Source organism: Neomonachus schauinslandi, chromosome 9, assembly GCF_002201575.2.
Source record: "Neomonachus schauinslandi chromosome 9, ASM220157v2, whole genome shotgun sequence".
NCBI classification, from domain to species: Eukaryota; Metazoa; Chordata; class Mammalia; order Carnivora; family Phocidae; genus Neomonachus; species Neomonachus schauinslandi.
The window spans coordinates 111,438,799-111,461,313 of record NC_058411.1 but is presented as its reverse complement, the minus strand read 5'-3'; the positions used below and the strand labels follow the sequence as shown (position 1 = coordinate 111,461,313).

The window sequence follows — 22,515 nt, the reverse complement described above, 5'->3', positions numbered from 1 at the left end:
TGGTTAAATTAATAAACTTCAAGAATGAAAATGTCTTTAGGTATCAAGACAGAAAAAGCAAATAAATTTGGCCTCAGGCCTCTCCTCATGAACATTTGACACTGGAAGACAATGCAGCAGTCTACAAAATTCTACAGGCAACAGTGTGATCCAGGTACATTATACCTAGCGAAGGTATCATTCAAGTAGAAGAGCAACTGATAGACATTTTCAATATCAAGAGACTCTAGGAATTTAGACTGCTTATTGACAACATCCATCCAATTAAGAGCTGAATCAAAATAAAGGATTTGCAAGAAGGAATGCCAAAGTACAAGGGCCAGGGCCATGCATGAGAGCCATCTTAACATAGAACCAAGATAGGTAGATGGATGGGCACCTGGGTGGCTCAGTTGGTTAAGCGACTGCCTTCGGCTCAGGTCATGATCCTGGAGTCCCTGGATCAAGTCCCGCATCGGGCTCCCTGCTCGGGAGGGAGTCTGCTTCTCCCTCTGACCCTCCCCGCTCTCATTCTCTCTGTCAAATAAATAAATAAAATCTTTAAAAAAAAAAAAAAGATAGGTAAATGGGAGTGGGCCATCCTGATCTTCTTCAGCAGAGACTCCATTACTACTGTCTAAAATGGAAGTGTTTCATTAAAAACAAATATAATGACTCCAAACTCTTAATGTATTAGCAGTAGTTTTTTTTTTTTGCTTTTTTTGTTTTTTTGCTTACTCAGATATTTTAGGAAACATTTTAGGATGAAGAAATATTTCTTTGAAGTTTAGTTAGTCCAATTTTACATCAGTATCTTTTGCTTTTGTTAAAGTCAAGGGAAATTAGGGGCGCCTGGGTGGCTCAGTTGTTAAGCATCTGCCTTCAGCTCAGGTCATGATCCCAGGGTCCTGGAATCTAGCCCTGCATCGGGCTCCCTGTTCGGTGGGAAGCCTGCTTCTCCCTCTCCCACTCCCCCTGCTTGTGTTTCCTCTCTCACTGTGTCTCTCTGTCAAATAAATAAATAAAATCTTTAAAAAAAAAAGTCAAGGGAAATTAAATTTATTATTGCTTAAATAGCATGCTTCCTTTCAATAATCCACTTCTGAGGGAAAAAACACTCTGCGTTCTAAACAAGCAACTTGCAGAATCCTTTTTTGCACTTCAGCCTGGTTGTGAGTTGAGGACTGCCTGAATGTAGGCCAGCAGTGCCAGGAAATGTACACATAGTTTGCGGTCAGGAACCCGTGCATCCATTCGGGCCTTGGCTCGGACAAGATCCCTATTTGGGTTAACTCCCGTTAATGCACTGGCCTCTTGCCTCATTTCTACAGTGGGAACGGTTCTCTCTTCCTCAATAATCTTTCAAGAAGGTATGAGAATTAAGATGACAACCCAGGAAAAACAGCTCAAAAGACAGGAACGTACTGTTATATTAACAATATATGTATTAACTCCAACCAGAAGAGCCCATTCTCTGCCCACATAGGAAAAGGGAAAGCTTTCTGTTGGAAAGGGACTGCCCAGGTGCCAAGGGGTTGGGGAGCTTCACTTGAGGCTGGCTTCAAACCTGTCCCCTGCACAGACAGGTGGCTGATCCAATCAGAAACACACTCAGACTAGGCTTAGAGTTCGGGAAGAGATTCTTGCTCCTTCCCGCTGGATTTGAGGATGAGGGTGCGTACAAGGGCCTCTGGAGGGGCTGTAATCATCTGGCAAGCAATAGGGAGAAAGCCTTCTGTGAATGGAGCTGACTTGGAGGAAAGCCACATCCCAAGAAATACAGAGAAAATAGGGCCTGGTGCCACAATTTGAATATCTAATCAAGTAGGGTCAGAAGCCAGCCACAACCTTATTCACTTTATTTTTTTTTATTATTATGTTATGTTAATCACCATACATTACATCATTAGTTTTTGATGTAGTGTTCCATTCACTTCTTACAGAAGCCAGTCATTCATTTTTGCTTAAGATAAAAATCTGTTACTGATTTACACATTTGTTTCAGTTGTAACTCATACAGACGACACTCCTCAACGTACAGCTCTCATGTCCCTTTACCCACACATTCAACCAAATCTAACTTCGAGCTCCACCGCCCCCCCGCACCCCACCTGCCACCAGGAAATGAAAAGCAGTTGCTCTTGGCGATGAAAACAAGTCCCCTGGGTGAGTTCATAGAAAAACCTGGAAATGGATTATTTGACTGTACCCTAACTCTGGCAGTAGCCTTCCTCCTGTCCATGTGGTGCTCCTGGGCCAGCTCTCAATCCCAGTAAGATCATCAATCCCCAGGGAGAGGCAATTTACTGGTAACTTCTACAGAGGGTACCAAGAAGGCCCCAGGAAGGCCAGCCAGACACCTGCAGTGCAAACTTTCAGGAGGCATTTGCTTGGTTCATGAGGTCAAGGGGGCTCCTTAGGGTTGGCCCCTGTGGCATGTGGCCTTCCTCCCGAGCCCTGACCCTCAGTGGGCCCATCAGGATGTCTTTTCCATTCTCTTCTCGTTAGCAGCCCTTCCTTGCCACCAGCTCCACCGCTGCATGCTGTCTGCCTCTGCCCTGAACCTCCCCCTGGGCTGTCCAGCCTGCTTCTCCCTGACCTCTTGTGAATCATGCCATCTTCCGGTCTTAGGAATTCTATCCCCAGTTTATGATCTCATCACACCTTTCAAACTGGATTAATAGGTCTTTTGTTTTTTTCCACTCAACTAATTCAAATGCTTTCTGGCTACAAAGCTTTGATGGACTAATTCCCTTACTCCATCCCAGGCAGAATCCACCTTGAGCACAGAGCCCTGTGTGGGGCTCAAGCCCACAACCCCAAGATCACGACCTGAGCCAAAACCAAGAGTCAGACGCTCAACCAACTGAGCCACCCAGAAGCCCTTCTGTGTAGGATTTTTAGGCAATATGGTCAGGTTTTTGAAGCCATCCACATCGCCAAGCTTTGGGATCTGACACCCAGATATGGGTCTCAGCACCACCTGCTGTCCTAGACCCATAATACTCTTGGGTGGAAGGCACTCCCCAGCACTCCCAAATAGGCTGGCAGCCACCTTGACCTCCAGGTCAGGCAGGCCCTGGGAGTGTGAGATTTGGGCCTTTTCCCCAGCCTTCCATCTCTGCATTCTTGCAGGCCTCACCCCCACCTGGACCATGGCCTCCATCTCCTAATGGGGCTCCCTTTTCTCTGGTGCAGATTCTTTGCTTCAGTCTCTGCTGGGTACATATACCCAACAGTATGGTGGTCAATCTCTTCAAATTCTTTGTGGAATGGGGTGAAATGTAAATAAGCATGCAGCCAAACAATCATACGGGCCTCCGGTCTCCCAAATTTACCCACTTCACAGAACCACAGTGCAGAGAGAGAATCTGATCCTCCCACCCTCTGCCTTAACACCCACCAATGGCTTCCAACAGAGCCCCCCCTTGGGTCCCCATCAAAGTATGTTCTATAGGCCATTCACTGGTAAAACAAGGACTGCACGAAAAAGGAGCAAGCTGAGAACATTCTATGTCTCAGAAATGATAGGATCGAGTCCTAACTCCAAGTCCCCCATGTCTGACTCCAGCTCCCCCTTTCGGCCCCTGCCTTCAGGCATCCCCTTTACTTGCAATTCCTGAAATGCAGCAGACTAGTGCTTCTGCCTTTGTAGCTGCTGCCTGGCCCACCCCACCCTGCCCCTGATGCCATTTCTCCTTTTTTACGCATCAGGCTAAAGGTGACACCCTCTTGGAAGCTGCCTTCCCCAGCCAATGCCTTTTCTAAGACGACTTGCTTTTGCACCTGCGCTCCTCCTCCCTTCTGCCCTTAACAAATGACAGAGCACAGACAGCGAGGTGAGCCCTGTGCCGAGCAGGGACAGAGGTAGAGGACAGTGTGAAATTACCCAAGCTCAGGGTGAACAGGTTTCCTGTTGGCACTTTACAGCCTTGACTGTTAGTTGCAGATCTGGTTCTTTTACCAGACTGTGACCTCATAGAGCACCAGGCCTGTGTCTGTTCATAGTTATACCCTAGTGCCTAGTGGACGGCCTGCCACATAGGAGGAAGCAGGCTGGAAAAACGTACTCCATGGAAGTGGCGATCAATGCCAATGGCCCCAAGGCAGACACCGCCAGGCTGAGTTCTAAGTCTAAAGCCACCTCTGGTGCTGCTCCCCACCCTGAGTCCTAAATCAGCCCAGCGTTTAAAGGATGAAGTGGTTTATTACTGCACCGTGACCTGAAGAAAGCTGTGGGTTATTTATGGCACTGAAGTTTTGTGCAGAAAACAGAAGTTGAGGGTATCCAGTAACCACTGGCAAACTGTGAAACAATGTGAATTGTGTCTGTGTATGATTTTTTTTTTTAAAAATGTTATTTTATTTTTTTACTTAGTGAGAGAGAGAGTGTGCAAGCGTGGGTGGGGTAGGGGAGGGGCAGAGGGAAAAGGAGAGAATGCCAGGCAGAATCCACCTTGAGCACAGAGCCCTATGTGGGGCTCAAGCCCACGATCCCAAGATCACGACCTGAGCCAAAACCAAGAGTCAGACGCTGAGCCACCCAGAAGCCCCTCTGTGTAGGATTTTTAGGCAATATGGTCAGGTTTTTGAAGCCATCCACATTGCTCAAGGGACTGGAATCCTGCCCTCTTGGCTGGACCAGCCTTGCCCATTGTACCTAGAGAGAAACCCACCCCAACCCCTACGTCAAACCACTTGTAAGCTACTAACGTCTTGTTTAGAAATAAGAAAGGGGACGACATCATTTAGGTATAAAAGGGATTTTTAAGAACTCAGGATGAACTGGAAAATTTTCCAGAAAATCTGACTCAAGACCCATAACAGACCAATACCAGGGAGAAAATCTACTCTTCAAAAAAAGCACCAGTTTCAGATAGTTTTTCAAGAAACTTCTATAAACCCAAACTACGTATGTTCTTTAGCTGTTCTAGAGCAGAGCAGAGAAATTATAGGAATAGGAATTTAACGTTGACTCAGTACTTAATATGTACCAGGCACTGTGCTAAGCAATTTGTGTGTGTGTGTGTGTGTGTGTGTGTGTGTCTGTGTATACCATGTTCAAAAAAGCTTACAAATTCACGGAAAGATATTAGTATAAAATGGGTCAAAAACCTTGAAAGAAATCATACGTATTCATAAAAATCGATCACATTTATAAATATAGATAATAGCCTAAATAAAACAGGGTTGAATGGAATCTAGCTATGAATTAAAATAATAGTATATCAGGACCAAATACGGTTTTTCCTCCTGGGAATTAAAAAAATGGCTCAACATAAAGAAACACTGCTATATAATTCATCACACTGAAAGGTAAAAGGACACCTTCATAGAACCCCAAAGAACACCCATTCCTGAGTTAAAAATAAAACAAAGTAGCAGCCACAGAAAACTCTTAAGCTGGAAGTGGGAGGCAACTTTCTGAATGTGATTTTGTAGTTACCTAAGGAAGCTAATAATAAACAGCATAGTAAATAAGAAAAACTCTCATGAAAGCTAGGAGTAAGATACAATTGTCTTCTTTTCTTTTTTTTTTTTTCTTTTCTTTTCTTTTTTTTAAAGTTGCCTTTTCTAACCACTTCCTCTCACTCTTCAATAGTGTTCTGACAGTCCTAGCTAACAAAACAAAGCTACAAGGAGGTAATATGTGTAAATCCTGGAGAGAAAAAAAGTTTTTATTCTTTGCAGATGACACGATTTGTTTACCTAGAAAATCCAAAAGAATCAATTGGAAAAACTTACAAGAATAAAAGAGCTCAATCAGATGGCTGATATAATAAATTAGGAGGATTAAAGGATGTTAATGATAACCAGCTAGAAATGGTAATGGAAAAGGTTTTATTCACAGGGTCATTAAATACTATAAATTTAACTATAATTTGAAAGTTCAAGAGGTATGTCCATAAAACTATAAAACTCAAAAGATATAATCAGAGATGAGGACAACTCTCCCCAGATTTAATACAGTTTCAATCAAAATCTCAATGAATACGTAAGTTCTGAAATTGCATCAACTCTAAGAACATAAGAAAAGCAAAAGCACTTCTGAAGAAGAATGGGAATTTGCCCTTCGGAATTCCCTATGGCAGTAAGGATTAGCGTAGGAATAGTCAGATCATCAGCACAGAACAGATATTTACAAACATACCCGTGATTACTTGGGTATTTAGTACAGGATGAAAAGGGCATTTGAGATGAAGGCAAGAGTGGATTATCCAATAAAAGTTGTTGAGAGAACCAGCTTTCAATTTGGAGAGAAAAGCAAAGTGAGGAATCCTACTTTATACCACAAAGAAAAATAAATTCCGTATGAATTAAAGATTCAATTATAAACATAAAACCATGAGATTGTTAAAACAAAATATAGGAAAAGTATTTTTAACATTGGCCTGGGGAAAAAAAATCTTTCCTAGCATGATCGAAGCAGGATAGCATACAGGAAGAGACTGATGAACTGGATTCTATAAAACGAAACACTTAAACACAATCCCTCATAGGAAATGAAATGACAAAGGTCAACAGGAGAAAACGTTTGGACGGTTGGCTCTTGAAATTAGAGACTGATTTCTTGAAGAAAAAAACCAAACAGGCGAAGGACCTAAATAGGCAATTCACAAATGAAGAAAAAAAACAATGGCCAATAAACATCTAAAAAGCCACTAAATCTGAATATTAACAACAAACGAGAAAATCCAAATTCTAATGTCTGTCTGTTGAGGAATCTGCCAGAAAGGCATTCTGGTAGAGCACGTGGTGAAAGTCCCAGCCGGAAGCAAGCCACAGGAAGCAAGCCACAGGAAGCAAGCCACAGGAAGCAAGCCTTACTGAGCTTTAGCAGGAGTGCAGTTCTGAGTGTGTCCCCAATGGGCAAAGAATACCTTAGCTACGCAGATCCCCAAGCGGCACTGCTAAGAATCTTACAGGAGCAATCTATTGAGAGCAGGAAGAGGTCATGTAAGTATGCTCCCTTTTTGGCTAAAAGGGGGAAAATTAGAATTTATAAGACTATATACCCCTACCTGTGCATATATTCACAAAGAAACTCTGGAGACATTAAAAACTGGTAACAATGGTCAACGGTGGATGGATGGGGGGGGGGGAGGGAGAAGTGGTAGGAATTAAGCAGATGGGGACAAAGTGAAATGGAGACTTTGCCCCCTCTCTTTATAAATTGTGTAATTTTTTGAACCATACAAATGTATTATCAAAAATATTGAATTAAAATCCTGTGCTGTTTAATAAAAATAAGTTTTAATTGGATTCAATTGCTTTTTTTTTTCCAAATAGACATTCCAAGATACTACGGTGTTATGGTTTTGACTTTTCAGACAGAAACTACCTGCATCTCATTGAGAAGCTAACTGTACACCCACACTCCATGGCCAGGAAATGGAAAATTCCACTGTAAGACTTTCTAAAGGGCAGTTTGGTAACATGTATCAAAGTGTAAAATTTTCATACCCCTGAATTGCAATGCCATTTCCAAAATTTACCCTGAAGAAATGACTGGATAAGTGTGTAAAGATGATTCTGCAGCATTATTTATTACAGGGGGAAACTGTTTAGGATTACTATCCATTTGCATGGGATAACATAAACCGTGGTCATGGCCCCAGATGCTGCCGGTCTGCGGACCACACTCTGAATTGCAAGACCCTAGAAGCTCCTTATCCCACGTTCCCAGCTGCATGACTCTTTGGATCTCTGCTCCTCGCACCTTCCACCCGGCTCTCAGATGTGCCACCCCACCCTGGGCCGGCGGGCTCACCTCGTCAGCATAGGGGTGCGGTGGTTGGGATTGGAGCAGAAGATGTTGTTGGACTTGCGCGTGCCGTCTAGGAACTCCCGCACCGACTGGCTGCGGAGCTCCGCCAGGGGCCGGGCCTCATGCTTGAGGAACCACTGGTGCGCCTCGAAGCACTTGGCACAGATGAGCTGCTCGCACTCGAAACACCAGAAGTCCGCAGGTTCTTTGCAGCGGGTGCAAATGGCCTGCGCGTCCACGATCTGCCTGTACACGGACAGGCGCCGCTGTAGACTCTCGAAGAAGACGTTATCCAGGGCCAGCGAGTCAGTGCCTAGGGGCCCGGGCACCTGGCAGATCGGGCACCGCATGCCCGGCGCCTCCAGGCATCCTGAGCACAGCGTGTGCAAACAAGGCAGCAGCTTGGGGCACTTGGCTTCGACCTGGCAGCCCTGGCAGCGCAGGAACTGGAACTCCTCCTCCATGGCTTGCTGGGGGACCAAAGAGGTGCGGGTGAGGCCTGAAATCCAGGAGCCCCCACCCACCAGACCCACTCCTGTGGCTGGAGGCTGGAGTGGGACTCCAATATTCCATTCTGCGCAGTCTTTGGACGATAGAAAACCCAGGCTTACCAGGACCACACTCCCCCACTTACTCAGGCCTTCCTGCTCTCACTCCACAAGGACCCGAGCATCAACTTCCCCTAAGACAAGAGTACTGGGCCCTGAGATCCCCGGATGGATAGGATAAATCCCTGCCTTCATGGGACTCAGTTTAGAAAGGAGATCCATTAAGTGTGTCTTATATAACATCATATAAAGTGCTTAATGTGGTTTGGTGGCTCCTCAAAAAGTTAAACACAGGACTACCATATAACCCAGCAATTTCATTCCTAGATATATTTCCCAAAATAACGGAAAACAAGTACCCAAACAGATACTTGTACACCCATGTTCATAGCACTGTTATGCACAATAGCCAAAAGGTAGAAATAACCCAAGTGTCCATCAATAGATGAATGGATAAACAAAAGTGGTCTACGTGTTCAAGGGACTATCATTCAGCTTTAAAAAGGAAGGAAGGGGGGCCTGGTTGGCTCAGCTGGTGGAGCATGTGACTCTTGATCTCGGGCTTGTGAGTTCAAGCCCCACGTTGGGTGTAGGTTACTTAAAAATAAAGTCTTTACCAATAAATAAATAAATAAATGAATAAATGAACGAACGAATGGATAAATAAATAAAATGAAAAGGAAGGGCATTCTCATACACGCTATGAGAACCTTGAAGACATTTATGCTAAGCAAAATAAGCCAAACACAAAAGGATAAATATTGCATGGTCTGCTTATATGAAATCTAGACTAGGCAAATCCATAGCAACAAAAAGTAGTTTGGAGGTTACCAGGAGCTGGGACAAGGGGGTAATAAGGAGCTACCGCCTAAGGAGTAAAGTTTCTGTTGGGGGTGATAAAAAAAAATTCCAGAAATGGTGGTGACGGTTACCCAACGTTGTGAATATAGTTAATGCCACTGACATGTACACTTAAAAATGGTTAAGTTTTGGGGGGCCTGGCTGGCTCAGTCAGTGAAGCATGCAACTCTTGATCGCAGGAAGTTCGAGCCCCACACTGGGAGTAGAGATTACTTACAAAAAATAAAATCTTCAAAAACATGGTAAGGGTAAGTTTTATGTTATGGATATTTTATAGCAAAAAAAAAAGTGCTTAATACAGTACCTGGCACATGAGGAGTGTTCATAATTAAGTAATATTACTCCTAGTTCTAATAATGCAAATAATAAAAGTTACTGCAAGATGGTACTTTCATGAAGGGGAGCCAAAGGGCCTGGGAGAACATAGAGCAAATGATGTAAGTAATTCCTTTGCGGGAGGGCAGCTGGGGAGTTTTCCGGGAGCGGACTGAGGAGGAGGACCTAGTAAGCCCTTGTGCTCAAAGCGGGGAGGGGTGGGGGGCTGGGCACGCAGGGTGTTCCAAGAGAAGGATCCTGGAGGTATCCTAGTGGAGAAACCACCACAGAAGCTCTGAGGCCTTAGCCAAGGCACTTCTCTCATCTGGGCCAGTTTCCCGCTTTCTGATCTGGGAACTTGGGTTTTGGTTTTCCACACCTGGGACATCCCCCTGGCTCCGGGCCTGCGCAATAGGGCTACTCCCGCCATTCTCCCTAATCTGTGCACCTTCATCTGAGGCAAGGGCTTAGGGGGCGAGTCGCCAGGATGGACAGAAGAGTCCAGTCCCAAGTGTCACGGACCCTCAGCGTCCTGCCCCCTGTTCGTGGAGAATCCCAGCCGGGAGAGGCTCCCCTAACTCATCCTGTTGCCCTTTTCTACTCTCACGTACCCCTCCCTACCCCAGCCAAGAGGGTCAGGACCCAATGTCTGGTTTTCTCTCTGTGTCACTCTTTAAGGTACTTGGTCAAGTTGCCCTCTCCCTTCCCACCTCTCCCCGCACCGTAGCAAATCAACAAAGCCTAAATCCCATCTCCCCAAACCCAGTAGTACCTCCGCAGGGCTGTGGCTGGGGCTGGGCTGATGGCCTTCGGAGACGGACTCCGGGGGAGGCATGGTGGGCGTGTGGGGCAGTGCGGGGTCTTGCTGGGGACCCGAGGATCCGGCGGGCGCAGGCTCCTGCTGCATGGATCACAGAACAGTTTCGATTCTCGGTTTTGAGCTTGAGAGGCGGGAGGGGAAGCGGAACGAGATCGGCGCCAGACGCCAGGGTCGGCCCAGCCCGTGCGAAAGGGGCGGTGCCCGCTCAGGGCCCGCCTCCCGAGAGGAAGTGAGACAGAGCGGAGGGGCGGTTCTAGGGGCGGAGAGGCCGGCGGTGGGCTTTGAAGACACGCCCAGAGCCGGAGGGAGGAGTGGGAGGAGACAGGACGCTCAGGTGACCTGGGGGTAAAGGGACCGTGGCGGAGCAGAGCAGGAGGGAGGCAGCGGCCGCCCTCGGCTTTGAGCCCGGCCACAGAGATGAGGCACAGGTGGCCCTGCTTTGGAAGAACTCCAGATCTAATAATGGAAGAGCAGTTACCCAGAGGTTTTCACACAGTAGAGGGACTGGCTGGAAAGGAGATCCTCAGCTGGGACTTGAAGGAACTTGGGGTGGGGCGGGGAGCGTTTGGACCAGCATGTGCAAAGGCCTGGAGGTTTGAAACAGGAGAGTCTGTTTAGGAACTAGTTTTCGTTATTTTCCGATTTAAGAGGGGACCCATGAGCGGGATCAGGGCTAAGGAGATGGACCAGTTCTGTGGGTGACAGAGAATGAGTTTAGAACCCAGAAACATGACCCAACATGCATGCTGAGACGGTCACTCTGACAACCTAGGACAGGTGGCCTGGTCCAGGACAATGGCTGTGGGATGCAGAGGAGGGATCTGAGTCAGAGACACTGGGAGGACACTGAGTGGAGATGAGAACAAGACGATGCCTTGGGTGACAGTTGGAGAGGCTGGTGAGTCTGAGGCAGAGGGTTCAGGGAGGGAAGGGGGAGAGCTGGTGAGCAGGTATGAAGACAGTGAGGAGAGAGCAAGTTAGCTCTTGGCCAAAGGAGAAGCATGTCAGCTCCCAGCTGGTGAGGGGAGAAAGCACAACTCCAGGCAGCTTCACTGGGCCAAAGGCCCTGGCTTCAAACAGCAAACCATCCCAACCACTGTGCTAACTCCCAGGTACAATTCTGAGTTCAGTTCTGTCTTGGAGCAGACTAGGGATGGTGATGGGACCTTGCTCTTGTAAAGCTTATCGTCTGGGCTGTGTGCGGGAAGGGAATGGCAGGGAGAGCCAACTTCCCAGGACTGTGTGAGGCCTCAGGGGCCTTACCCTATCCTCCAGCCTGATCAGTACCCTTAGGGCTTTAGAATCAGGCCATCAAACTAGGAAAAGCCAAAGATGGTGAGTAGCCCCTGCAGAAGGGACCTGGAAGAGTCACACCTGGGGGTGTTATGGGTCTGAGGAGGCAGGGCTGGCATGTGGCTGAGACAAGGAAAGCTTTATTAATTTCTTTGCTCACTTTGAAAGACACCCTGCCCCAACTCCATGTTGAAAATCAATGCTTCTCAAAGTAAATTTACCATTTGCATTTAGATTTTCTCAAGCCATGGAGAGGCAAGTTACCTCTAGGTCAAGTTACCTCTGGATCAAGGGGTGTGCTGTTTCTGGACCTTTGTGATACTCTGGAGGGCCTGCTCAGGGATGCTCTGTGCTATCCCCTCCTTCCTCACCCTGCTGTGCTCCCTGAGGTCTGCACATGAAATTTCTCTTTTTGTGCCAAAGTTCAGGCCCTCCCGCCCCACCTTGACCGCAGTGAGGCTGGCTGCGGGTTCATTCAACAAATAAGTATTGAGATCCACTCTGTGCCAGGCTTGTGGGGCTGTGGGGACACAAGGAGGGATAATTTGCTGACAGTGCCCAGGAGAAACCCTAATTCTAGATAAGACATCCCAACACTCCCACCCCAGTATGTGAGCTTGCAGCGGGAGTGCTGAGAAGGCTGGTATCATTTCCTTGATTCTGGAGGAAATTCGGCTCCTGAAAACCCACTCACAAAGCTCACTTTGCCATCCAGCTCCTTTTCCAAGGCCAGGCGGAGCAGGGAGGCACGACTCCTGCGGGCTCGGTCCTCCTGGGGCAGGGGGCGCTGTGGGATGGCGGGAGCCGGCCCGGCTAGCCACCGCCTCCTGCGCCCGTGGCCAGTGAGACCGGAAGCGGCGGCCGGCAGGGGCGGGCCGGGTAGCGGCCGGCTTCTCTGGCCCGGCAGCGCCGGGGGGCGCGAGGTGCGCCCCTGCCAAGAGCCATGCTCGGCAGGTCCGGGTACCGGGCGCTGCCCCTGGGGGACTTTGACCGTTTCCAGCAGTCGAGCTTCGGCTTCCTGGGCTCGCAGAAGGGCTGCTTGTCCCCGGAGCGGGGCGGCGTGGGGCCGGGGGCCGGTGAGTGGCCGCCCAGCACAGCGGACCCGGGGCGGGGACCGGCTGGTACCCTCAGGAGTCAGTTGGTCTGGCGCCCTCGCACCCTAAGAGGCATCGAGAGTGGCTACGATGTGGAGAAGGGCCTGGACCGGGCGTTGAGATGCTAACGCTCATCCGCCGTCCCTAGGGCTACTGGGCTCCTGGCCCGGAGCTCTCCCATCTTCTAACAGGCCTCATCCCCTCATTTCTCCTCTCGGCTCGTATCAGCCCTTTAAGCCTGGGAAAGGATTTCAAATTCCCATTTTGAAGATTTATTTATTTGAGAGAGGGGGAGGGAGGGAGGGCGGGTGGAGGGACAGAGGGAGAGAATCTCAAGCAGATGGGGCCAGATTTCAGGGAGTGAGATCACAACCTGAGCAGAAACCTACAGTCGGCAGATTCACCGATTGGGCCATCCAGGAGACCCCTCAAATTCCCATTTTGACCAGAAAGAACCCAGAGTCTAGGCATGGGAGGTCACCACCGCCCTAAGGGCGCTTGGCCACAGAGAAATGGCAGAATCTTCATCCTAGGAGTACTTCTAGATGCCTGAAGCTTAAGCATCTGCCTGTGTCCTGGTGGATGTGGGCAGGCCCTCAGCTGCCTGTTTTGTCAGCTTTGGTCATCTCTTGCTCCAGAGCCTTGAGGGATCCCTTGGCCCCCAGGCCAGAGCCCACATGCCTCAGTCTGACAAGCAACCTCTGGAGGATTTGGTCTTTCCTGACCTTCCTGTAATGACAACCGACCCTCTCCAAGGCTTCCTTTCCTGCAGGGGCCACAGGGGTCAGAGCCAGACAGGAAATGTCCTGGGGCTTGGAGAGCCCAGAGGGCATGGAGTTCCTGGGAGGACTGAGCAAAAGCTCCTGTCTGCTTCCTGCCCAGGCTTGGGAGGGGAAAGAGAGCAGAGGATAACCATGCTAGATTCTGGGGCTTTCTAAGCTCCACTTTCATCCTGGGCTCTTGGTTCTCCAGGGGCCAGGACCTCTGTCTCAGATGAGCCTCATCTTCCTAGTTCCCACCTCCTACCCCAAGCCACTTCAAGTAAAGCATTTGATAGTCCTTAGGGCATTTAAAGGGGTCGGTGAGTTGTGAGCTAGGGAAGAACTTCTTCACCCTCACCGGTTCCTATTGAGCCATTAATGCTTTATCCCTTTAGGCTAAGGCATTATCTCCAAAAGGATGCCCTGAAAGCACACTTCTGGGGGTGATGGTAGAGGAGGAATGTGTTTTACCACCAGCATTCAGTTCAACCCAGCACAGTGTTTACAGATGCCCGGGTGCTCCTGGCTCCCATACCTGGGAGACACTATATATCAGACAAGAGAATTGATCCACATACCCGGCGAGGACAGCATCACATGGATTGGCTTCTCAAATCTAATGGCTGTTGCCTAGCAGAGACTCGGCCCTGTGGAGGTGGGACTTGAGGCAGATTAGTTTTGATGTATGGGAGGAGGGAACATGCTTAACTAGCATCTGGCTAAAGACAGGAATTAGGCAAGGAGGCAACAGAGAGCCCTGAGAGAGACGAGCCGCTTAAGGGGGAGGTGGGCAAAAGGTGCACTTGACCAACTTCACTCAGCTTGCTGCTGTCCTGCCAGAACCAGTTGGCGTTCCTTGACTGCCTCTGCTCTCTTGTCCCCAGATGCGCCTCAGAGCTGGCCCTCCTACTTCTGCCACAGCCTCATCAGTTTCCTGGGGTTCTTGCTGCTGATGATCACCTTTCCCATTTCTGGCTGGTTTGCCTTGAAGGTAAGGCTGGCTGGGTCAGACTCCAGGGGGACTGGGCCCCACTCTCCATCCTCTGTCCCCTTCCCCTAAATATCACATTATCACACCCCAATGAAATGGGCTGGTCCAGGATTATTCATTCGTATTTTAGATGAGGAAACAGTACTGGGAGCCAGTGAGTGGTAAACAAGCCTTCCCAAACTCCCAAGTCCTGGGGTGTGGACACTGGCTTTAAGGTGCACACAGATATCTTTGCCACACCTTCCTTTCTCTGGGTTAGGCTAAAATTTGAACTGAAAACTACTCCACTTGGCCCAGCAGCAGGTAATGAGTAATAGGAATTCAGGCCTGGTTTTTAGCAAGGGCTGGTGCAGAGGGGAAAGCCACGAGCTATACTTAAGGATCATATCTGAGAGCTGCAGTGAAGGTGAAAGCCCAGGCAGGCCTTGCCCTTTGTGTGGCCCTCGGCAACAGTCAACTTTCTAGAAAGCCTTTGGGTTTGGTGTGGTCTAGAAGGAAGTCTTTAGAAGGTACTAAATCCTAGTCCTAAAAGTGCCACTGAAACAAATACTGTCTGACCTTGGGCAAGTCACCCTCTCTGGGCCTTCATTTCTCAATTTGGACCTATTTACTTCTAAAGTTGGCAAAGTCCTTTGCTTGGGGTTGGAACTGCATTCAGAACTGCATTCAATTCTTGCCTGTTTCACTCAGGGCCTGTGTGATTTTTGAGCACATCATTTAACCTCTCAGAGCCTTGGTTTTCTCTTTTAAAAAGATCTAAGGATAGCTGACACTGACCAAGGCAAAGGAGAGAAAGGGGTGGGGGGTACCTGAGCAGACGCCATTGTCAGCCTAGGCCCAGTACTTTACCCTTTCCCTTACCCTCATGAACAGATTGTGCCCACCTATGAGCGGATGATCGTGTTTCGACTGGGCCGGATCCGCACCCCTCAAGGGCCTGGCATGGTTCTACTCTTGCCCTTCATTGACTCCTTTCAGCGGGTGGATTTGAGGACACGAGCTTTCAATGTCCCTCCCTGCAAGGTGAGGAACTTTTCAGCTCCCCCAGACAGAGGGAGCGGAGCCTTGTGCAGAGTGATTGTGGGAGCCAGTACCTTGGTGTATGAGTAGCCATCAGGGGTAGGGTGGCGGAAGAAACCAGAAAGTTGAGGATGGAGGCAGGGAGGACATCCTTGCTCAATGTACCTAATGACAGGCACTTGGGGACATGATTTTCCCCTTGAGGAGCTAGGTACCAGGAGGGTGGGTCAAGTTAGGTGGTCTTGGTGGGCCTGACCTCCCTGCAGCACCAGCCCCTTGAGTGTCTCCTCTTTCACGACCTTCCCTAACAGTTGGCCTCTAAGGATGGGGCTGTGCTGTCCGTGGGGGCCGATGTCCAGTTCCGCATCTGGGATCCGGTACTGTCTGTGATGACTGTGAAGGACCTGAACATGGCCACGCGCATGACGGCCCAGAATGCCATGACCAAGGCCCTGCTCAAGAGGCCTCTGCGGGAGATCCAGATGGAGAAGCTCAAGATCAGCGACCAGCTCCTGGTAGGCAGCTCCTCACATGGTAGAGGTCAGTGGTGGGTCCTGGGCTTGGCTCTGCCTGCCAGGGCACTTTGAGCAAAGCACCAGATTGCTCTGGGCCTCAGTTTACCATATGTTCCAGCCTTGGAAGAGCCTGCGGTCTGGGTGGGACTGAGGAACGGAAGATGGGTGCAGCCCATAGTGGTCTTGGGCAAGCCTGTCTTGGAGAGGCACAGGGGCCCTGAGAGAGGAGTGGCCTGACCGAGATTCTGAGGTCCTGCCTAACTGCTGGGGTTTCACCCTTCACTGCTTTGCAGGCGTTGCCATGACAACGCTGGGCCTCACAGGCAGGGGGGTGGGTGAAAGGAGCAGGGGCCCTCCTGGCACAGTCACCTTCTGGGGAATTCCGTGCTCCACAGGGCAGCATGTGCATTTTGGGGGCTTTGTGTTCCTTATTTAGAACAAAACAAAGTGACACAAGGGCATTTCGACCTTTTTCCTGCCTCTCCACCTGGAATAATTACACCAGAACTCCCCTTGCATCCCTTCTGTGACAGGATAGGGTGGAAATGTGGCATGTGTCACCTGAGGCAGCCTGTCCCCTGCTCCCCATGCTCACCTTGGGCTTTCTCCCATGTCCTAGTGGACCCTGAGTGAGGTTTCCCCTTAGTCCCCTTGGCTCTGTTTTCCCCTGGGGACCTGGGGTTCAAGGACGGGAGGGATGGGGTAATGCCAGTCCCGGAGGTCCCAGTCCCCTCCGGAAGTGAACCAACCCCGTGGAGGAAACTGCCGAGGAGATGGTACTGTGCTCGTGACGCTAGCTCTCACGTGCTGAGCATTTTAGAGTTTACAAGTCCTTTCGCTGCCCACGTGTATCCGCTTTACATTTTGCTGCGAGAGGGCCGATATTATGGTTTTATTTTGGAGGGAGGAAACTAAGGACTGAGAAGTTATTTGTCACCCCCCAAGAACCATGGTCAAGGGCAGAGCTGGCCCAGTGGCAGATCACCTGCCCTCCCACCCCCTTACCCCTCAATCCAGCGCTCCATCTTCTACAATTGATAGCAAATTGATAACTTTTATTTATGAAACCACATTCCATTTTAGTGTCCTTTTCAGAGGAGAAAGCTGATCTCAGCCTTATTGCTGTCAGGGGCGGGTCGGGGAAGAAACCAGAACACCAGGCGTGTTGTGCAACGGAACTGAGAGAGGCAGTTTGGGGGAAGTCAGTCCCACACCAGGATGTTAGTCGTTTAGGGCCTGTTGCCCACATGGAGTTGGCGCCTGGTAGAGTGGGGTCAGTGCCTGTGGTTACAGCGAGTTCTCGGGAACACCAGCCTGCCTCCCAGAAGCCCCGGGTCAGGTGTACATTTCTCATTCTCACTCCCCTTTCTGCCTTCGCTTCCCTGGAGGGACACACACTCCGCACTCTCCCTTGCTGGACCCTCCTTAGCTGCTTACTCTTCCCCCAGGCCCGTTGCTTCCGTTCACTGCCCGCCCCACACCACATCCCCCTGCTGCAGCCTGGCCTCTTCCTCCTTGGGCGTGGCAAACACTCCAGGACAGGAACCGTCTCAGCTCCTCCAGCGTCACCCCTTCAACCTCCTCGCCATCTGCGCTGTTTGCCCCGCCTCACTGCAAGCGGTGCTTCCTCCGAGGCTCCTCCCTGCGTGAGCATGGGCGCAGGCTCCCTCTGCACCCCAGCCCCTGACAGCTCTCCCCCACCTCTCCTCGCCTCTCCCTGGCCCTGCCCGCCCCTGTCCTCAGTCTAGGCTTCCTCCAGACTCCTAAGACAGCAGTGTGACCTCCCTCCTGCTAGCTCCCTCACTTCTCAGTCCTATGCTTGCTTCACCTCGTGGGAGCCTCTGACTCTGTGCACCCTCCTCCCCCCGCCCCCCCTTCTCTCTCTCTCGGATCCTCTGCTTCCCTTGGCTTCCGTTATTCCACTTCAGCTTTTCCTCCTTCTAGCTCACTCCTGGTTACTCCTTGCTCTCCTGCCCTTCAGTTTCCAAGTTTCCGTCAATGGCGTCTTCTTGTCTGGGACCGCCCGGGAAGGCTCATCCGGCCAGGCCTCGTGCTGCCTCTGGACACTGATTGTTTACAACCCTCTGCTCCGGCCCCACTCCTGTGACCTGGACCCCATTTATCCAACCGCCTGGTGGACAGTTGCTGTTGCATAGACACCTCGAGCTGATTATGTTAAAAAAAAAAAGTCCTCTTCCCTCCCCTAGCCACGCCCAAGTGTGTGTCTCCCCGCGTGCTCAGGACCCATGCGGAGCCCACACCAGAGAGCCAGCCCCGCTCCGCCCTCCGTCACTGCACAGTCAGGCAGCCAGCGCACTCACTGCTTGTTTCCCCGGGGTCTTGCTCCAGCTTCATACAGTTGACAGAGTTGTGCTCCGTCCTCTGTGTGTTTTGGCTTCACAGCCTCCTCTCTGTCTGACACCAGATCCGCCTCATTTCTGCTTGCCCTTTGAAACGATGGCCCACGTGGTCTCCATGTCTCCACCCTCAGCCCCCTTCAATCCAGTGTCCACAGAGCAGCCAGGAGGATCTTCCCAATGAGCAAGTCTGCTCTCACCCCCCTGCTAAACTCCTCTCCGAGGCTCCTCGTGTGTCAGAATAAATCCGAGTGAGCCGGAGCCACCCACATCTGAGCCCTCAGCTGTCTCCAGTCTCCCAACCCACACATGAGGGTCTAGCTAAATGGAACGGTGGTTACTCTCACTTCCCCAGACATTCCAGGTTGTCTGGGCTTTTGTACTTGCTGTTTCCATTGACTGAAAGAGTCCTTGTGGGGTTCCTGGACCCAATTCCAGTGTGGTGAAGGGGGGTTTCCACACACACAACACCACGCAATTTTCAGACACCAGTAGGGTATCCCGAGAATTCAACTCAATTCTGACACTGTCTACCCAGAGACAGCATCAGATCCCATGGGTTAAGGTCTCAGTCCCACAAGACTGCTCCCCATCCCTTACTAAAGATGCCAGTCACAAGCCCCAGGCTGTTGACCTATGCTTCTGACAAACCAGCTCCAGATTGGGGGTTACAGCGACCTCCCTGGGTTTTTTTGCTAGAGCAGCTCACAGAACTCTGGGAAACACTTATGCTTACCAGTTTACTAAAGGATATGATAAAAGGTAAGAATCAACAGCCAGACAAAGAGATACAGAGGGCAAGGTCGGGGGAAGTGGCACAGAGCTTCCATGTCCTCCCCAGGCACCCCTCTTGTGTTCCCCTGTCTGGAAGCTCTGGAACCCAGTCGTTCTAGGAATTTTATGGAGGCTTCTTTGCATACTGAGGATCAAGTCATTGGTCATTGCTTGGGGTGGGACTGAAAGTTCCAATTCTCCCATCACATAGTTGGTCCTTCTGGCAGCCAACCCCCACCCTTGAGTGGGATCCAAAAATCACCTTTCTTATCATCATAAAAGACCCCTTTATCACTCTCCTCACAGGCAATTCCAAGGGTTGTAGGAGCTAGGAGTCAGGAACAAAGACAAATATATAGAAGTATATTTTATCAGTTAAATGATCAAATGTGTATTTCTTTTTTTTTTTATAAAGATTTTATTTATTTGACAGAAAGAGACAGCGAGAGAGGGAACACAAGCAGGGGAAGTGGGAGAGGGAGAAGCAGGCTTCCCGCCGAGAAGGGAGCCCGATGTGGGGCTCGATCCCAGGACCCTGGGATCATGACCTGAGCCGAAGGCAGACGCTTAACGACTGAGCCACCCAGGCACCCCCAAATGCCTAGTTCTTATAAATCACAACACCGCAGTCTTCCTTCCTGCTCTACTCTTTGGCTGGGATGACTCCGCTCCTCCCGGCGTCACTGCCCGCTCCCTGGACCTCCAGGGGGTCAGGCCTGGTTCTAGTTGCTCACGCCAGCTGCCAGGTTGTAATCGTCCTCTGCCTGCATTCCCCAGGAGGGAGCCTGGCCCGGAGCGGGGGGGGGGGGTGCGGGGCGTGGCACCTCCAGCCCGAAGAAGGTGCTCCCAGAATGGCTTTTCGATTTAATTCCATTTCTCCACACATTGTTTGCCAGCTGGAAATCAATGATGTGACCAGGGCCTGGGGGCTGGAGGTGGACCGAGTGGAGCTAGCAGTGGAGGCCGTGCTCCAGCCACCCCAGGACAGCCCAGCGGGGCCCAGCTTGGACAGCACCCTCCAGCAGCTGGCCCTCCACTTCCTAGGAGGAGGCCTGTCCTCCGTGGCGGGAGGTGCCTCAGCCCCAGGGTCAGGTGAGAAGCCCCGGGAAGAAGGGGAGGTGCTCCCAGGGTGCTTGGCTCCATGTCCTGCGCATGCTCAGCTTTGCTCCCCGTTGCCTTAACTGAGCCGAGCGCCTTTGAGCGGTGCACACCTGCCCAGCTGCTCAGGCCTCCCCCACTGCTGGAGCCGACGGGAGCTAAGGCAGTAAAAAGAGCCCAGCTGTCTGAATGCGTAGAGGCCTTTGGGAGCCTCCGTGGGAGGAAGGGACAGCACCCAGAGTGTGAAAGCTGAAGGGCTGCTTCTTAGCCGAGGAGGAAGTCCAACTCAGGCCTGAAGGGCATATAAGAGGGAGCTGCCATGAGACGTGCAGAAGTCACAATGAGCCCGACCTAGGCAGCACACTGACCTTCTTCTCTCTGCTTCCTTCCCCAACTCCGTTGGCCACCCCCAGCAGACACCTTGGAGATGGTCAGCGAAGCTGAACAGCCTGCCCCTCACGTTGGTGCTGGGCCCAGCCCAAAGCAGCCCATGGCCGAGGGCCTGCTGACTGCCCTGCAGCCCTTCCTGTCGGAGGCCCTGGTCAGCCAGGTCGGGGCCTGCTACCAGTTCAATGTCATCCTGCCCAGTGGTACCCAGAGCATCTACTTCCTCGACCTCACTACAGGTGCCCCCGCCTTCCCTGCCCCCGCCTTCCCAGCGAGGTTGCTTGTAGCCAACCCCACCACCCCTGTGGTCCTTTTTAAAACTGCTCTCTGCTCCTACAGCGGTTTAGAGGGAACCCCTAGCAGTCAGGGGCTCAGGCAGCATGTGCAGACAATGACAGTCCGGGCCTTTGTCTCCCTGCCCTGTCCCCATGAGCATGATGACTCTGACGACCGAGTTCCCTACAGCCAGAGTCCCGCACACAGTGCAGGCCTACTGCATGCCAGGCTCTGTGCTGAGCACGTGCAGTGCGTGATCTCACCTACTTCTCACTGCGAGCCTCTGATTGAGGGATGACCGTCCTCCCCATTTCACCAATTTGGAAACTGAGGCCCTGAGTGGTCACACAGCCAATACGACTTGAACTCCGGGAATTAGAACCTGAACACTGAATTATTACTTTCCACCCCTCCCAGTGGGACATGCTGCATAGCCATCCCCACTACTAATGCTCCATCTTTCTTTCCCTCCACAGGGCACGGGAGGGTAGGCCACGGGGTGCCTGACGGCCTCCCGGATGTGGTGGTGGAGATGGCGGAGGCAGACCTGCGGGCCCTTCTGTGCAGGGAGCTGCGGCCCCTGGGGGCCTACATGAGTGGGCGGCTAAAGGTGAAGGGTGACCTGGCTGTGGCCATGAAGCTGGAGGCTGTCCTCAGGGCCCTGAAGTAGCAGCTTTGGCTGACTGTCCATAGCCCAGCCCCAAGTCTGGCATCAAGCCAGGGGGGGCATCTTGGAGGAGGAGGCACTGGTGCCACACCTTGGATTGTTGAGGCCCTGAGAAGTTCGAGGCTCAGCCAGGAGCCAATGAATGGAGGCTGGGCAGACACCAGAGGCTGGGAGACACTGAGTCAGGCCACCTGGCCCTTCTCACCTAGAGTGCTTCTCTGGACAAGCCTTTGCCCATCCCGGTCCCCGGCTGACTGCCCCGCCCCGAGCCGGGTACACGGAGTGATGACAAGAGGGCCAGGCCCGCTCCGCTCTGCTGGCTAACTGACTGCAGAGGCAGGGCCCGCAGGAACAGCCTGACCGCAGCGGGTTTGGTCCCAGCGCGAGGGAGCCAAGCATGTGGCTCAGGTCCCAGCTCAAGTGGGGATCAGAGAGGGTGAGTGGGGGAGAAGGAAGGCAGCCACCAAGGAGAGTCACTGCAGGGCAGGGATTCGGGGATGGAGCTGGGCCTGCCTTCCTGGTTGTCGTCTAGGCCCAAGCCAGTGTGCAGGGGGGATGGAAAAGCGTGGGGCCTTCTCCACCTCTGGCCCTGCTCCTGAAGATGTCTTGACGACTCATCTACCAGCTCTGTCTTGCATGCCTGACGGGCTGGGGCCCAGGGCAGCATGTAGGAGAGCCCTGTTCCTGTGCTTTTTACCAGAGGTTTGCAAACCACCAATAAATGTGCTGTTTACAATGTATTGAAGAGAAGTGGGGGCACGGGCTTGGGTTGGGGGGTTCCCGAGGCCATGCCCTTACTGCCACCTGGGGAAGGACGAGGGCTGGGAGGCTGACACACCCTTAATATATGCGTGTAAATCACCCACAGTTCCCCTTCCTGCCAGGGATTTCAGAGACCCTGGGGCAGGTGTGGGCTCTTCCGTTCCTCTTTGGGGTAGAAGTTCGCCAGGAAAGAGAGGTATGGGTGTGTCTGGGCTGGTCCTGCAGACAC

The 22,515-nt window shown here is 51.3% G+C and overlaps 2 protein-coding genes across 12 annotated transcripts in view; one reads left to right on the top strand and one right to left on the bottom strand.

Annotated features, from left to right (window-relative positions):
• The window catches only part of PML (PML nuclear body scaffold), a 40,447-nt gene extending 29,986 nt beyond the window's left edge, over nt 1-10,461 (bottom strand). For 4 of the 7 annotated variants that reach the window (XM_044918410.1, XM_044918411.1, XM_044918412.1 and 1 more), the window contains exons 1-2: nt 10,234-10,461; nt 7,751-8,213 (exon numbers count right to left, since the gene is read on the bottom strand). In XM_044918410.1, the coding sequence (XP_044774345.1) occupies nt 7,751-8,213; nt 10,234-10,378 (608 nt within the window). In that variant the 5' untranslated portion in view covers nt 10,379-10,461. Of the gene's footprint in view, nt 1-7,750; nt 8,218-10,233 lie in introns of all 7 variants that reach the window. The other 3 variants (XM_021694084.1, XM_021694085.1, XM_021694086.1) reach the window with 1 other exon arrangement.
• Nucleotides 10,462-12,451: 1,990 nt separating this feature from the next.
• On the top strand, nt 12,452-22,255 carry STOML1 (stomatin like 1). Of its 5 annotated transcripts, none has more exons than XM_021693947.1 (7): nt 12,452-12,660; nt 14,324-14,430; nt 15,304-15,453; nt 15,762-15,965; nt 19,993-20,188; nt 20,611-20,820; nt 21,334-22,255. In XM_021693947.1, the coding sequence occupies exons 1-7, from the start codon at nt 12,528-12,530 to the stop codon at nt 21,525-21,527; spliced, it is 1,194 nt and encodes a 397-aa protein (XP_021549622.1). In that variant the 5' UTR covers nt 12,452-12,527; the 3' UTR covers nt 21,528-22,255. The 5 variants fall into 5 exon arrangements, with proteins under 5 accessions (XP_021549622.1, XP_021549621.1, XP_021549624.1 ...); XM_021693946.1 differs by having other exon boundaries at nt 20,608-20,820; XM_021693949.1 differs by lacking the exon at nt 15,304-15,453.
• Nucleotides 22,256-22,515: the final 260 nt, after the last annotated feature.